The 17,637-nt window shown below is 41.2% G+C and overlaps 1 protein-coding gene across 1 annotated transcript in view; it reads left to right on the forward strand.

Moving 5' to 3' along the window:
* Positions 1-17,637, forward strand: part of RGS6 (regulator of G protein signaling 6) — a 241,913-nt gene that overhangs the window by 159,962 nt on the left and 64,314 nt on the right. The window contains exons 4-7 of the mRNA XM_005417659.3: positions 11,109-11,159; positions 12,565-12,671; positions 14,954-15,005; positions 17,418-17,482. Coding sequence (XP_005417716.2) covers positions 11,109-11,159; positions 12,565-12,671; positions 14,954-15,005; positions 17,418-17,482 — 275 coding nt within the window. The remainder of the gene's footprint in view (positions 1-11,108; positions 11,160-12,564; positions 12,672-14,953; positions 15,006-17,417; positions 17,483-17,637) is intronic.

The raw sequence follows: 17,637 nt of genomic DNA on the forward strand, positions 1-17,637 counted from the left end.
CTTTCCTTCCTTTCCTTCCTTTCCTTCCTTTCCTTCCTTTCCTTCCTTTCTTTCCTTCCTTTCCTTCCTTTCCTTCCTTTCCTTCCTTTCTTTCCTTTCTTTCCTTTCTTTCCTTTCTTTCTTTTATTTTCTTTCTTTCTTCTTCCTTTCTTTTCTTCCTTTCCTCTTTCTTTCCTCTTTCCTTTCCTTTCTTTCCTTCCTTTCCTTCCTTCCTTCCTTCCTTCCTTCCTTCCTTCCTTCCTTCCTTCCTTCCTTCCTTCCTTCCTTCCTTCCTTCCTTCCTTCCTTCCTTCCTTCCTTCCTTCCTTCCTTCCTTCCTTCCTTCCTTCCTTCCTTCCTTCCTTCCTTCCTTCCTTCCTTCCTTCCTTCCTTCCTTCCTTCCTTCCTTCCTTCCTTCCTTCCTTCCTTCCTTCCTTCCTTCCTTCCTTCCTTCCTTCCTTCCTTCCTTCCTTCCTTCCTTCCTTCCTTCCTTCCTTCCTTCCTTCCTTCCTTCCTTCCTTCCTTCCTTCCTTCCTTCCTTCCTTCCTTCCTTCCTTCCTTCCTTCCTTCCTTCCTTCCTTCCTTCCTTCCTTCCTTCCTTCCTTTCCTTTCCTTTTCCTTCTCCTTTTCCTTTTCTTCCTACCTTCCTTTTTCTTCCTTCCTTTCTGCCTTCCTCTTTCTCTCTCTCTTTCTTTCTGCTACAATATTTACATTCTTCTAGTTTCTACAGTCATTTGTGAAACTACTCTCTGAAAGTATTTTGAGAGTTCTCTCCAGAACGTCTGATTAATGAAAATACGTAACAAGACCTTATGGAACACAGTGTTGCTAGCCTAAGAAAAAGCTTTAGCTTTACATAGAAATTATTTTGAGCTTTACTATTTGGAAACTAAAAGCAGCATGCATGTGTTTTGCTGCACTGCAAGGCTGGTATGTGCAGATCTGCCCAGGCAAACTGCTGAGAAACACTGTGAGGTCCGAGGTTGTTCGTGCCACACTCACCAGGACACAGCTGAATTCAGAGTGCACAGAGCAGCTGATGTGCCCAGGGATATATCTCTAGAGAGCCAAACCAGACTGGGTTTGTCAAGAGTCTGTGGGTCGATAAAACACCCTGATGCTCGTGAGGTTTCCAGAAAGAAGCGAGTGCAGCTGCTGGGTCTCAGACCAGGGCACTGTTGGATGGCAGTAGGAAAGCAGCAGCACTGTCAGGTGTGTCCCACTGCTGGCAGGTGTTGCACCACAAAGCTCTCTAAAACAAGAGAGCTGCTCTGATCAAGGCTGATCCAGGCTTTATGAAGGGTGCACTTTGTGCTTGGGTAGCACCAAATACACAGCTATGCCCGTCCTGCATCCAGAACCTGTTGCTATCAGAAGTCATTGCTGCTTTGGAGCAGCCCATCAGCTATTCCAACTCCACAGCCATGCTTACATCGAAAGGAGTTAAATAAAATGTTGGTCTTCAAATTCTTGGTGAGAAAGAAAAAAGAAGTAAAATATTTTGCTGCATTGTCTCTATCTTAGAATGAAAACAAAAATGCTTTCTAAAATTTGTAGACAGATAAGATACATGGTGTTTTGACATTAGATTCAGTTATTCAAACTGAATGGCAGTATTTCAGTGCAGCTTTCAGCTTTTCAAAATGCTTCTTACTTTCAGAGGTTATTTGATAAAATAAACTTGAAGGGTATATCAGGCAGGAAATGTAATTTTTAAATATAGATTTTAAAGAAATGGTGGTGTTTACTGCTTGTGTTATGCACATCCTTAGGAAATCGATCAAATGTAAGAAAGAACAAATAATTTACTTATTTTGAACTTGTTAATTATGGCCAACAGATTTTTGCTTGTTGGTTGTTTCACTGTCATCATTAAATTGTTCTGCACATTTAAAATTCCCACTGTTACATATCTCTGCCCAAATCTGAAATGCTGGAACAAGCTGTTGCCAGCAAAATCAACTATGCCTTGCCAGTAGAAGTTCCATTTAACACATGGCTTAAGGAGCCCTGTTTAAAATAAGGCCTCTAGTGTTAGTGCCAATATTGTCTCTTTGTTTTACATGGCACTAAGTAAATTGTCAGCAATTGCTACAGAGTTGTAATTCATTTGGCTTTACCCTTGACTAAAAGAAATGACATGTGCTACCTTAATCCTGCTGTAGAATTGTCCTTGATTGACTGCTGCACCAGTACAGAGCTCCAGTGAGGCCAGCTGCACTCCAGGGCAGCGTAACCCTAACCCTAGGCAGAGCAGTGAAAGCAGCCCTGGGCTAAGGCAGGTTCAAAGGAGAAAGCTGTGGAGGGAACCATGTGTTTGGCAGTTCTGTGTTCCCCTTGGCACGCCTTTTGCAGCTGCAGTGTGCCTGGAGCTCTGGGCTTTGTGCTTTTCAGAACCCTAACCCTACATATGATGATCACATGTGATTGAATGACCTAGCAAGAAAAGGGGTGGGAAAGCTGTACAATACTGATTATTTTAAGAATTATGAACTCCTGGAGGGAAGAGAGTTACAGACATTGGGTCATTTAGTGTTCCAGATGATGTGTACTGCATCACTGCAAACACTCTTGTGTGGTTCTCAACCTTTCCTAAAGAACATGACGGGGGGAAAAAAGTAGCAATGTGTCAGGAGGAATTTGCTTTCTTAGACAATTTGATGAAGGTAACTACCCTTCTCTGTAATAGAGATCACAGATGATCATGTTGCTGCAGTTAACACAGGAATGTGTGATCCTGGGAGAGATCTGTTGTCACCAGGGCTCTGTATGAGATTTAAAAATTGACTTTTGCCAACAGATTTACTGCAGAAATTAATAGGAGTCTGGCATAGGCGAGTACTACAATTCCAGATCTCTTAGTAAATAAATATTGTGCCAAAATCATTAAAACGCTGCAGCTTTCAGAGTTCTTTGCCGTCTTGCAGCACTTGGTGACCTTTATACCTTTGCAGGGAATCTGTTATAACACTGGTGAGGGAAAGGAGGACCTTGATGTTACAGCCTTTGAAAATCAGTTTGTGAATGAGGATGTGGTGTGAAGTGACCTGATAGTCACATGCTGAAATACACCAGTCACCTTCTACATTTTATCAATTTTCTTGTTTCCTGGAGAAGGAAATTAGCTATTAAAAATACTAGTACATTATTGAAATGACAGAAACATTGCATTTCATTTAAAGGCTGTTCACATGAATTGAAGAAAAAATGTTTCATCCCTAACAAGGTCTAACACAGGAGTCTTCAAAAGCTTCAATTCCAGCAGTGCTCAGGGTTGCTTCCTTTGCTGTTTTGTTGCCAAATCATTTTGACAACGTGAGGAACAGCGCCTAAACACGACTATATGGCAGAGAGCCAAATTGCTAAGCTGTATGAGCCACTTCAGTAGTCTGAGTAATGCAAAGGCAGAGCAACCGGAAAAGCAGCTGGAAATTTATGATCAATTGTAGGTGTACAGGTGCATCTCAACACATCCACAGTTCTTAGTGATTTGTAAAAGGTGGTCATTTCAGATGCTGCTACAAAATGCTGTTACTAGTGCTGCTGGGAGTGCAAGGTGCCACTTTCCTGCCTCTTGTACACCTGTATAAGGGTTCTTGAGGTAATGTGTTCATCTTCTGTGGGTTTTATGGGAGCTATGGGTTTGAATGACACTAAGTGTGGAACTGCTATTTCTTTTTGTCTTGCAATTTCCTCCCATACTTGTAGTAACAGCAATTTGATATGGGGTTGTATTTGAGGAGGGAATAAGATTTGGGTACAGGTCACATGGTGTATCTCTAATTTAAGCCAAATTCTAGCCAAGTGTAGCAACAGCAGTGGGGATTGCACTGGGGTTATGGTATATCCTGGCTTCTGGAGGGTGTGTGCATTTAGGTTTACCTGTGTGTTTGTTGATGCCAGGCCTGTCTTCAGGTAGCACATGATGGCAGCTCAGGTTTTCCAAGTCGGATGTGGGGTGTTTCGCACGAATAAATCAGTGTGGCTGCCCTGTGCTAAGGCCAGGGCTTGGCATCTCTCAGTGTGAGCAAAGGCCAGCGAGGGTCAAAGGTGCTGAGTGTCAGGTGTGAGGACTGGGCTGACGTGACACAGCTCTGTCAAAGTGCAGTGAGAGCAACACTGAGGCTGGCGTAACGCCACACCCTTTATGAGCTGGGCAGGTCAACTGGAAAAATACCCTTTGCTGGTATCACTTTTTTTCCAGTTGAGGACTTGGTTTAAGTCGCCCTGGCAGACCTCTTTCACTGGGATCAACTGTGCATCCATTAAGATGTTTGCTAACTCAGCCTTACTGTCACCACTGTAGAGCAATCATTTTAAATGCAGGGCTCTTGGTGAATAGCATCCTTCTGCTCCTCAGCATGGCTGCTTACTTCTAGGTTTTGGTGTTGGGAGGGTATTGCCATGTCTTTGGGCATGTCCCTGCTACTTTCTCCTGTGCCTAGTGAAGCTACCTGAGCTATTTTTAGACGGGCAGCCTTGTAACGAAAGAAGTCTGGCTGTGGTATCTCTGAGCTCTTAAGATCTAATTCATCTTTGTTACCTGAATAAATTAGCCCTTACAGAGCTCTGCACCATCACGTCATTTATTGATTCCTGCTTAGTGAAAATCTTCCTCTACAGGTCTGCATTGTGGAGGGAGTGTATTCTTTGGTAGCCTGACCAATATGATGGCAAGGCAAAAGTCCCTGTGGATAACAGGTCAGAGGAAGGAGATATTAACAGGGTTGAAAGTACACAGGAATTTGGATTTTGCAATTCTAAACCTCCGTCTTTCAAATTTTGTGTTCCACCTTCCCACCAAGCCTCATTCTTACTTCACATAGATACTATGTTTTAAATCTTTTTATTACAATAAAAGTAAACTGCAAATTCAAGATCTCAAGTTTACAATGAACAAAAAGACTCCTTAGAAACTTTGGCTGCTTTATCAAAAAGGGGTAAGACTCCTGCTGCTAATGGTTGTTAATAATTCACAAACAAGATTTAAAGTGAGTATAACATAAAGGAAAACTGCTATTGCTAGAAGCTCTGAGCCGTTATAGCTTTGATGATGCTCCTTAAGCTGTTGTAGCTTTGATGATGCTCCTTGCTGACACTGAGTGGTGCAATTACCACATGCTGATAAAGGAGGGCTGCAATTACCACATTTTCTGAGTCAACTGAGACTCAGATTGAGCTATATTTTAGTTGGCATTGGTATTTATTTATATACTCATTGTAGGTAAATTTTATAAAGCATTTCCTCAATATTTGTGGCAGAATACTAGAGAGAGACCTAGGTGTTCTTTTTTTTTCCCCCCTACCATAAAAATGGTTGCTTTGTGTTAAATCCCTACTGTGAGTCTGTACTTCCAACTTAGCTGAAATCACTGTGGGTGTCAGTGAGGGGCTCTGTGTAAGAAAAATTGTAGCACAGAGTTCTAAAGGCCTTGAGAAATTTTGTATGAAATCGTTTTGCCCTTTATCATGAGGGATGTTAATTTGTTTATTTTTGCAAGCCCAGTGGTAAAAGTGGGGATAATTAACCTTTTGTCCTAGGTTTACCAAGGACTCAGAACTGGTTGGGGAAGGACACAAGACATTATTTTCATTTAACAGTGTGATTGCTATGATTAGCAGCATGAAAAGCAGCTTGAGTGTCTGCTCGTACACCTGTGCATGTATTTTTATGTCATTTGAACTGCTTGTGATTTTTTTTCTCTTGCTTTTCTTATAGAAATATTTAAAGATTGCTCTGAGTTCAGGAGCAAATTGTTTAGAAAATTTGGTGCTAAAATGGGTTCATCTATTTTCAAGAATGAAGTGACAGGAAGGGGGACATATTTTTACCCTTCCAGCAAAAGACTATCTAGACTGTGAGTTTGGAGGTGATTGACATCAGAGGCCAGGCACGTGGCTTGTTTGCCCATGAAGTGTGTAGATGAGATCTAGGAAGGAGCTGAACATTCACATTTTTCATGGAAAAAAACCCAACAAAACAAACAAACAAAAAAACCCCATCCCAACCAGACTGAAAACTTCCCCCTGCCATGCAGAAGTACTTAATATTTTTTAAACCATCAAAATATGTTCAGAGAATATTAGAGTTACAGTAATACTGAAAAAAAGGACAGGAAATAACCAAGAAATCATCTGTATCCTTCTGTATACAGGTATGCATTACACATTTTCTCATGGTATGATCAGGTGGTATTTTAAAATGTTTTTAAGACCTCACTTGCTTCATTGATACTATCTGTCAGTGCAGTGTGAGGCTGTGAATTATCTGAGATCCAGGATAACCCACCCCATCAGCTGATGGCAGCCAGTGGTCAGGGCTCAGCTTAATAAGTCCCATAAGACAGGACAAACTGTAGTCCTTGGTCACTGGTGGCACACCTGACCACACAGGGTGTCTCATGTCAAATCCCTGTAGAGCTCCACTCGTCAATGCTTGTCAGCTCTGCCGTCTCAGGACACAGCAAAAGAGGCAGTTGTCTTTCCAGGCCTAAAAAGACAAATAGAGGTGCACACATTTGCTGAGGTTTCAGAAATACTCCTGTAATTTTTATTTGTATACATACATGTGTGTGTACAGGTGTAGGCCTTGTCAGGGACATGTTTGGTCTGTTGGGTGATAAGCAGACCTCAGTGGTCCTTGTACCTCAGAACCAGAGGTACAGACTCCACTCCAGACAGCAAATCTGTAGAAGTATTTGGAGGATGGTGAGTTGTCCTGTCTGCCTTTGTCATTTCAGCATGTGAAAGATGGGCAAATCTTTCTTTCTGCATTTTCTGGAAGAGGTAGAACAACATAGATTGAGTAGATAAGGTATCAAGTACAGGGATGGTGACTCACCTCACCAACTACATCTTGCCAATGGCCTCACACCTTGTGAATTTTTTAAATTAATCTTTCAGTGTCTTAGCACTCTTTTGTCATGTTGACAGGCAATGGCTAGCAGAGAATGCTAGCTACTATTATGGGGTCACTGAGGCTGAAGAGAAAATGTAGAAAATAGTAATAAATATAAAACTGTGGGTCTGTCTCTAAATATGTAGCTGGATAAATGATCATTGTGAATATGTTTGCAGGTAGAAATACAGCTATTTTGTTGGTGTTAAGCAACTTCAGCTTCAAAGAAGAGCCTGAGGCAAAAAGATATGTTTCATTATAGATGAGGAGGAAATAGGTGTTCAGAGGATGTTGACTATTCTTGAACTGAGCATTTTGACTCAGAGGAAATGTAGATGTATAGAGAGGAGCACAGAGAAGATGGAAGCTATTTCTCTACCTGGATTCTGTAACACTTCCTGTTATGAAGACAGGACCAACTATTTGTTTTCAGAGGATTTCAAATGCCCTGTTAGGGTACAGTGGAAACATATCAGAGTCATGGGTTTTCCTTGAGTGCCCTCTGAAAGAGCTTGTGAAATGTGAGAAAATACCCTTCTGGGAAGATGAGTTACATGAGGACCATTTACCAGGCTTAATCTAAAGGGGAGGTGAAGATAATATTTTCTTGAAGACTTACAGATAGAGGTATCCATGTCTTGGTCTGGCAGACAACAGTGTTGTAAAGAAATCATTCCCATTTCACTGTGTCTTAGAAGGATAAATCTAAATTTTCTTATTTGAAGAAGGAGATAAGTAGTATTTCTAGGTGGGCAAAAGCAGGTTGCAGTGATAGAAACAGCTACAAGCAAATGCAAAGCCAATGTGTAAGGGTAACCCTAAAAGCTGAAGGTATTACGGGAGATGACAGAAAAGAGTTTTCATTATGACTGAATATTAATTAGTGACATGGCGATTAACAATGACAGTAATTAACAGAGGAAGGAAAGACTTGTCGTTGTCCAAAGGGTGAGTAATCAGTCTTGGCAGGTGATAAATAATGGTTCAGCAAGCTCAGCAGAAAGATAATCTGTCTGCCTCAGGATAACTGCAGAACAGCTATAACATCTTCCAGGCTCTTGGCAGCATTCAGGAATTACTTCATGTTTTTAACAGAGACAAATTAAAATTCTTGATCTCAACTGCTGCTTATATGCTGGAGTGGCTGATCACAGGAGTTCTGGTTGAGTCAGTGTGTTGTGCTGCATCAGTGCCTTCAGTTTACTTACCTCTTTAAACCTTTCCTGCCCATATAAACCTTTCTTATGAGGGGTGAGAGACTGGGGAGCCAGCATTCAGCATTACTTGAGTTTTTCATTGTTGTTTGATGGAAATTGAATAGATTCCTCAGAAGTGTCCTAGAGCTGGGACATGATCATTCTGTGTTAAAATGGAGTGGGACTTAGTCCTAAATCAGGAACTAAGTGTTCCTGTACTGGAAAGGGAAATGGTCTGGAAAGGGAGATCATGCAGAAACCACTTCACCTCCCGTGATCAATGTGATGCAATACTATAGATGATTGTCAGGTATCAAGTCTCACATCACTTGGGAATACAATGCCTAAGAGATCACTGCAAGCCTGTAACCAGAGACCAAAATCAGGAGAAACAGTGGATTTTTTTGTTTACAGGATGAGCTGAAAAATCAAGAAAGATTCTGGTTTCACTTGAACCAAGAGCATTTTGTGAGGTTTTGTTTCTGACAATACAGAAGCACTACAGTTTGAATCTTCTTGAATTAGCTTTCTAACCATAAATGTTGTACTCTGTCTTCAGAATATTTTTTGTAAAAGGTAAAAGGGAACACCTGTGTTTATAAAATACAGTGTTTTATTAACAAACTTGTCAAAACAACATGGCTCTGAACATATTCCCCATATGTTATTCAGCTAACAGTGTTCACTAGATGCCTTTTCACAGATAATTTTGCACCACTCGTACGTATTTTTCTGAATAAATTTATTGTTCAAGAAAATGACATGACCTCAGGATGCATCTGGCATGATAGTTTTAGTAGAGAAAAGAAAGTGCTGGCACCATTGCCAGAGGCATTGGTTTGCTGTTCTAGAAGGTACTGACTGCAGGTTTGGTGAGCTCAGTTCAAAGCAGCTGATTTAAATTTGAGAATTTGCTGAATGGTACAGGGAGAGACCACCTTGAGAGGACATAGGAAGAGTTGGGTTGGTTTAACGAGGTGGAGGTGGAGAGACAATGTGTCAGCCCTCCACAGAAACACTCAGGAGAAACTGTCAAGGAAGAATAACCATTATTTTCCTTCAATCACAATACAGTTATAAAATGCATATAAATTGCACATTAACAAACTTAGGTTGTGAAGTTAGAGGAAGAGTTCAATCTATTAAAAAAAAAAAAGATGGAATAGCTTTCCAGATAGAGTAGTGGCAACTGAAAATGCTCTTAGGTGAAGTTGGGAGGTGTGGAGAATGACCATACTGCTGAGAATACAAGATCATGAAATTGATCCTTTAGTGTCTGGTTTGCTTTCGAGGTGGGTTGAGACAATGCCCAGCTGCTGCTTGTTGACCATATCTGCTTGCCCGGTATATAAGTGAAATCAGATGCTTCCCTGATCTTCAGGAGCCCTGCTGATTCCCTGCAGGGGCCAGGTCTGTTGTTTCATCTGCTTTGGGTGGAGGAGGAGGTAGGGCAGGTTCATATTGCTGCCTGCTACTGAAGCCTGTGTGAAAGGGTTTGCTGGTGCTCTTTGTAGTGTTCTGGATCAACTTCTATTGTCAGGGGAGTGGGAGCTGCTGTCTCCTTCTGTGTGGGGTAGAGCTCACGTTTCTAATGGGAATTTCACCTGTATGGGAGAGTCAGACCTGCAGATGATTGCAGGGACCTGGGGCACTAGCAGTACCTGTTGTCTCTCTGTGGCACATTGTGACTCCTGGCCTTTATTATATCTGAGGTTTGCTGAGGGCATGGGGGTGGTTTGGGCCTGTGGGAAGCAAAATTTTCTTCTGGACCAAACATGGTGATTATGCTGCTCCTGAAGTCCCATCCATGTCTGAGTTCAGAAGTGCTCTACACAAACCAGATCCTCTGGGATTTGTTTTGTAAGCCTGAACCAGTTTGGATGGGGCTTTGAGCAGCCTGGTCTAGTGGACGGCATCCTTGCTCATGGAGGGGAGTTGGAACTGGATATATTTAGGTGTCTTCTAGCCCAAGCCAGTCTATGATTCTGTGAAGTGTTACTGGGGCTATTAGCCTACTGTATGTGGATGCAAATATTTCTGTGGAAATTGACTGTATGCTGAGAAGGGCTTGATGTTATGTCTGCATCCAGACATGGCATTGTTAGGTTGTGATGAATGCTGTTGCAACTTAGTATGGGCTTGCCATATTGCATCCAAGTGTCTTTGCTGATTGCCTTTGACTTTGGAGAACTCCAGTTAGCTGACTTGTACACACCATTATGTCTAATTTTAAGCTTAACTTTCTGAGTATGTGATTTTACTAAATTTTGCTGCCCTGCCATGATGTATTTTGGTAACAGGCCTTTCTACTGAACAGTGACAAGTTTCCCGCTTCTGTGATCTCCATGCAAGCAACAGAGGTTGTATACATGCAGAGGATCAATCCTGGAGAATTTGAGTTCTTTATAAGATTGCAACAACTTTCATTGTACTGGATGGGCCCTGAAAATCTAATGAACTTCCTGATGGATATTAAAGGCTTGCTCTTCCCAATCACCATTACGTTTCTGTGATCACCACCAGGTGACCACTCACAGGGGCTGTGGTTACAGGCTCTCTGAATACCACCTCTTTCTCAAAGACATTGCTTGTCTTTGACATAAGGCCCTCCTATCCGTTTTTGACTGATGTTTCAGTTTTATACATTTACATGTCACAGGTGTGAGGTGCCAGTAAATGCTCCTTCATTTCCTTGCTAACCTGTGCCTGCAGAAACTTACCTCTGTATGCTGAGGTGAGAAGAAAATGGGAGAGTTACAGGGAACCATTAGACTAATATCTGACTTCAGGTATATCAAGTCTGCTATTGTACAGAAAGCCCCGTGGGACTTGGTACCTGTCAGTAACCGTGTAGCTGCAGTGTGGCACAAGAAGGAAAAGCATTCTGAAACCTCAGTGGAAATAAAAAGCAAAATGGAATAAAGTTCATGCCAGTTCTATTGTATCTATCTTGATATTATTTCTCTCTAGGGCGCTCAAACCCTGTGGTCTCGGTGTCTAATGCTTTCTTAAATTTTTGTTCATTTGTTTGTTAAGGTTCTGATATTGTGCAGTGGCTTATGAAGAACCTCAGCATTGAGGATGCAGGTAAGGTGACCACAGCTGGGGAGAAATAGGTGCTCCATCTGTATTGTGTGTGCCATTAGGCAGTAAATACTGTATTGCTGTAATCTAAAATGGCAGTAAAAGAACATGGTTGAAATAAACATTGGAGGGAAGAAGGAGGAAAAGAGTTAAGAGTCAACATCTTAATTAAGTCTAATGCCTTATACTGCAACACACTGAAATACTATTGCAGGAATTTTAGCCTGTCTGTGAAACTGTTGCTGCCTACAGAAGACTGATTGATTTTAGGTTTTGTTCCTAGACTTCAAAAAGAAGTTGGTGGATGTGGTGTGGTTAAGCAGGCAAATGCAGTGTCAAGTTTTCATGGTGTGAAGAAAGGTAGCCTCAGCTGGCAGTACATTGTGCCTGTGTCATTTTTGGCCAGGGTCATAGAATCTGATAATGGTTTTTAATTTATCAAAAAAAGCAAATAGATAAATGGATAATCAGCCATAAAGAGTGATCAGTGCATGGGCACAGTCCAAATAGTTTACTCTTCAGAGAAACCAAAATCATTTAGTCAAGTGAAGACCTATTGAGAAAAGGGGAAGAAAAGATCTGCAGGTCCAGAAGTTTCATTTCCTTTTCAGGAAAGGGAAAAAATCCAGACTCTCACCTATCAGTTCTTAAGCTGTCTTACTGTCACAGAGATAACAGAGTAAAAACAGAGATACAGGCAGTGTTGAATCACCCAGCAGGGCATCCCTGTATACACATCCCTTCTTATGAGTCCTGTCAAGTCCCAAATTGGAATTTCAGCTGCAGACAACAGCTTTATTAGCTATCTGGATGTGCACAAGTAGATGATTATTCAACACTGTGAAAGATGATGCAGCTTTTGGTAGCTGGCATTGCTTGAAAATCTGCACAGATGGGCCTCTGCATTGGGTAAGGTTGCCTGGGCAGCGCTAGGATATGTAACTCCCCTTTGCAACATTTTCTCTAACAAATGGCAATGCTGCAGTGTGAGGATGTGTCTTTATGAATAAATATCCTGCTAATGAACAGGTGTTGCAGGTGCTTTTTGAATTTGGTAGAAGCAAGTGAGGTTCACTGACAGAACAGTCTTCTTGTCAGCTGTCACCTGTAGTGGATAATGTGCTTTGAAATTAATTTCATACTCTACGGCTGGACTGGTACGTGAATTTTGTTAACAAAATACTAACGGGTTAAACATTTGAGCAGTGCTTCATCTGTATTGAAAGGTTGATTTCTGCACCCCTGCTTTACAGGGTTTGGCTGGAAGTAGTGGGGATGTGGTGTGGGTACAGAGAGGCACGTGGGCACGAGTTTTCACATGAGTCATCACCAGAGCTGCACTTGAAAGCAGAGAAATGTGCAGTGCATGTCTTGTTGACACAGCCCTGCTGTTTTTTCTCTTTCACAGGGGAAGCAATACACTTGGGAAGTCTTATTGCTGCACAGGGTTACGTCTTTCCCATCTCAGACCATGTCCTTACCCTTAAGGATGACGGGACATTCTATCGTTTTCAGGTTGGTGAGCACCCTGACTCCCTTGTGGCCCTTTCTGTCCCTGCAGTAATACTGCTGAAATCACCCACTCTTTATACCTAAGCAGCCATTAGATCTATGAAGCCAGGGATTGAGGCTATCTTCGTAGAGGCCCTAGGAGAGGTTAAGTCTCTTCAAAAAATTTTACTTTAGAATCCCAAATCACTGTCATCTACCTTCTGACTTAGTTTTTTACATAAATGAATGGCTGTGTCTTGTGACTCTTTTTGATACCTGAATTCACAGCTGTTTTACTCAGATTTGAACTAAACCAGGAGAAAGAAGATGGCTTTCAGGTCCTAACTCTGATGCAGAATTAAGTAGCCATTCTCCTGTGCAAAAATGGACCAGGGCACACTTAGGAGCTGGACATTCAAGCTTTGACACAGCAAAAAATTCAAATTTTTGTCATCTCTTGCTTACAGATTGTTGTGGGAGAGGGCAAGCTTAAGGCTTTGGCTCTTCTACAAAGGATGTGTAACCTTGGCAATCACCTAAACTGGGACATCTCTATCCCTCAGTGTTCCTGTGCCTCCAGATGTGCTGAATTTTTTAAGCACCTGTGCTTGAGTTCCATACCCTGTCCACAATCACCCACTGTCAGCTCACTAGATAACTGAGTGCTTGTGCTGCAACAGCTCCTTCTGAACTGATTGTATAACTTTAGAAGAAGCAGTAAGTCTAAACTTGGAGTCTTACTGCCTCATCCTGCTGGCTGAATTTGTGTTTTTCTGTTACATTGTCTCAGCCAGCTCCCTTATCTTTCCTGTCACCTCTCTTCTGTTCACCCTCCTGTTCCTCCTTTACATTTTTTTACTCTTTTTTAGCTTTTATTTGAAAAGCCAGTTCTGCTCTTTGCATCTGATGTTGCAGCTGCTCATGCCTACTGCTAATGTGGTATTGTGTTATCATATGTGACCAATGTCATGGTGAAAAAAGAAGCCTAGGAGATCACAGATGTCCTCTTATCTCACCCCACCTTCTGGTTGCAAGGCATCATTCAGACTCAGTTTTTTCATTACAATTCCCTTTCTTTTCTGAAAGTTCTGATCCTCCTGTCGTGTAAGACATAACAGAAGCAGGGGTAATACTGGTTGTCCATTTACCTGTATTTTTCTCTGTTTTAAAAGAATGGCACTCTAAGAATTTGTCCTGTGAAGTTTTCAGGAGCTACATTTCAATATAACTTAATTTCTTTTTATTGTTTTCAGCTTGTGTAAACCACATCATCAAACTGACTGCTTATTGACTTTTCTTTCCCTTGTCTTTTCTTACAATTTTTGTGTATTTTTGCCTGTTTTCATTTCCTCCAATACACCTCCTTAGCTGTTTTCTGCAAAAATCACCTGATGGAATCATGCTTCTTTTCCATTACTTTCTTCTTGTTACTTTCTACCTCAACCTCAGTCCCTCCTTTAACAGTAGCTCTGTATCTTCTGAAATTCATAAGATACATGTCAGTAGGAGCATTGAACCCTGTATTGTTTGAATCCTCAATGTTTTCTCACTGTACTTTGGTGGAAGGATATTAACTCTGTATGTTAATGTCCTATGCCCATCTGTGGCATTACAGCAGTAAAGCAATGTGTAATCAGTAAAGCATCAGCGTTCTGTAATTTATGTGATGGCCGCTATGTCATTTTTCATTCATGTTAAAACTGAAATACAGTCATATATAGCTTGTAGTTAATTGTAGCAACGGCAATATGCAGACCTGGATAGAAAACCAAAGCACTAAGTTTAGCAGGACTTCTGCTTTCAGAATGACTCTAAACAGCTGAGTTTTGACCTCTGCCATCTGTTACAACTAAAAAGGAAATTGTCTGCCAACCACATTGGTAGCTACTCCAGGAAAGCAAGGGATATGTAGCATATAGATAAGACTACAAGGTTTCTCATGTGCTTAAAAATATATATATATTCAGATTGCCTGTGAATTCTTGGGGAAAGAGGAGGTTCTGGGGATAGTGGATAGGATGTCCACATTCAGATGAGCTGGCAACAGTGTCTGAAATTTCATCAGGACACTGGTCATCCTCCATGAGATATGCTTGCATTACAGCATCTCTATTTATCTGCAGTGAGGACCATTAAAGGCTTTTGCAGCATCCTCACTTTTACTGTAATCTGTAGCAGTGTTTTCCCTAAGGACAGAATCTGGGTGGTAGATTTTGTGATTCTTCTTTTTGAACTTGTAATGTTTTTCTGCATCTGAATTGGTTTTCATCTCTTAAATTACAAAAATGTGTATGTTTTTTTCTTAGGCACCATACTTTTGGCCTTCAAACTGCTGGGAACCAGAAAACACAGATTATGGTGAGAGCATGATGGTTGCATTATAGAAAGTTAGTTTGTGATGTAAATAGTTGTCCTTCAAATAATTACTGTTGGCCACATACACCCTTCAAGTGCCAAGTTTCTTGTCAGATGGCAGCATCAGAGGCAGATCTGTGCTCATCTCAAATACACAAACTGAAACCCTGCAGTGTCTCAAGCCCCTGGAGCTGTAGCCATTGAGCTTGGTGGGGCCAAGATTTTGCCATCCGTTGCCTTCATTCTCCCATAGCCCTGTTCATTTGAGCAGGATTTGTGGCAAGCAGAATACTGGTTCTTGGGAATCTTAAATAATACCAATATTGCTTTTGTGGGAGACTATCCTCTGATCTGTTGCTGAATCTGTTATGTGGATCAATAAAATTTACTTCATCTGGGCACTTACCTGACTGATCAATAAACCAGTACATAACTAATGGCAGCCCATAGCTAAGTTCTCTGATACATGACATCAGACTTATTTTCCCTTTTTTTTAAGATTACTAGATAATATGGTAAAAGAGAAGACTGAGCATGGTTTATGAGTTAATAAAGTGCAACAAGGTGTTTTAAACATGTGAGTGCCTGCAGACAGGGATAATACATAAAGAAAATATGTCAGTGTTGTTATCTTAAGCTGTCTGCATGCAATATTGCTATCTCTTCCAGAACTGTGCTGCTTTCACAGTTAAATGATAAAATTAATTGTTGCATCCTGGTGTGGCTTTGGAAGAGGAAGTGTATCCATGTGTGCAGTCATAAAACGGGAGCTTCTGGAAGTCCTTTATCTCATAATCTAAGATTGGTTTAGAACTCCTCCCTGAATAATCAGTTTGAGTTTTTTCTTTCCTGTGCAATAATTATTCATCATTATGGATTCTGGAAATCATTTGCTGGGGTGAAGAAGTAGCCTGCAATGGTGTGTGTTATGTGATAGTTCATTTGCAGTCCTCATCTGCAGATGAACTAGACTTAAATGTTTATGCTAGTGAGGGAATCGTTAAGGAGAAAACACGATGCTGTTTTCAATTTGCAAAAAAGATTTCCAGATTTTACAGTCACCCTATATTACTGCATCTCATATGTGTTCTTTAAATACCAGAAAAATAATGTGAAGAGGGAGGTTCTGGTTTTTTCCTGCAGTATCAGATAAATGATTGGTTTTGTCAGTCAGATTTTGTTAGTCAGCTAGTCAGCACTGCAATTTCATTGAGTGGGGCAGTACACACCAAAATAAAACCCTCTGTGAGCTGACCCACAGCTGGACAAGCTTCAGTTGCATTAGCTGAGCCCTGTAGTGACAGATTTTCATCTGTCCCAGAAACCTCTAACATATGCTTATAAATCAGACTTTGCATATCAGAGGCCTGTACAGATGGAGTCTTCCCAGGAATTAATCCCAAACTAGCAGTAGACCCAAATAAAACTAAAATCCCAGGAGCACTTCATACTTCTTTTATTTGCATGTGTCCGCTTACAGGAGAGGAACTAACTTGCTAATGGCAGTTCACTGTCTTGCATGAAAAAACACTGTGAGGCAACTGATTTACTTCATTTGGTGTCATAAGTGCCTTACAGAAAAAAACTGCCCTTGAGATGTGTAAATATAAATGAACTGGTCAGCTCTGGTTACAGTGCATAATACTGGCTCATTATATGAATGTTAATATTACAGAAACAGCATGGAATAGAATTACATGAGTAGCACTGGTCCTCTATTAAGTTCAGACATGACTGTATACCTGGAGTGTGCTGTGGACCTTGTGTTTCAGCCTTCAATGGAAATGGGGTGAGCTTAGCAGATCCAGGTGGGGCTTTCCCAGAAGGCAGCCTGGGACTGGTTTGGTGGTGTGTGCTGGTCTCATCTTGACCCTCAGAATTCCAAACCATATCAGTTTCAGCAGCCTCTGCCTATAGCAAAATGTGACAAGGCTTCTCTTTACCATTTGAAATGTGGAAGAATAAGAGGATGGAGCATATTAAAAAAGGCTCAGATCATGATTTTAAGATCTAGCCCATATTTCTGTTTTCACTTCAGTATCCTCATTTTTTTTTTTCTTAGCAGAAAAGAAATGCAGGGATGGTCACTTTGGCATGCATATTCCCAAACTACTTAGGGAACAGGTTGCTTATATTATATCTTTTACCAGACCCAGAAGCAATTGTGCCTTTCGTGGATATCTTGTTAGGTCCTGGCATCTGCTCTCAGCACTTGAAATGAGATGTCCCAGATGTTTAGGGCCTCTGAGATTAGTCATAAGCAATGTCAGCTGGGTGTCCAGCCCTATCATTCCTTGACTCATGTTGCTTTCTGATGAAAACAAACTGTGTCTAGAATACTTTTTTCCTTCTTTTTTTTAGATCTAGTACTAATAATCTGTCTGTAATTGTTTTCCATTCTGTTTCTCCCTTTAGCCATCTATCTTTGCAAACGGACCATGCAGAACAAAGCTAGGCTGGAGCTGGCGGATTATGAAGCCGTAGGTACACTGCTGCTAGAGTTTAAAGTTGGGGGATGCAGGGATAGCTTTGCTTGCCAACTGAATGCTGCCATTTTGTGCTTTGGGGTCCGCCTTTACTGTATCTTTTCTTTAGTTGTCAGTACTGTGTGAAGGCTGATACGAAGGCAACATCA

Source organism: Geospiza fortis, unplaced genomic scaffold (assembly GCF_000277835.1).
Source record: "Geospiza fortis unplaced genomic scaffold, GeoFor_1.0 scaffold54, whole genome shotgun sequence".
Lineage (NCBI taxonomy): Eukaryota > Metazoa > Chordata > Aves > Passeriformes > Thraupidae > Geospiza > Geospiza fortis.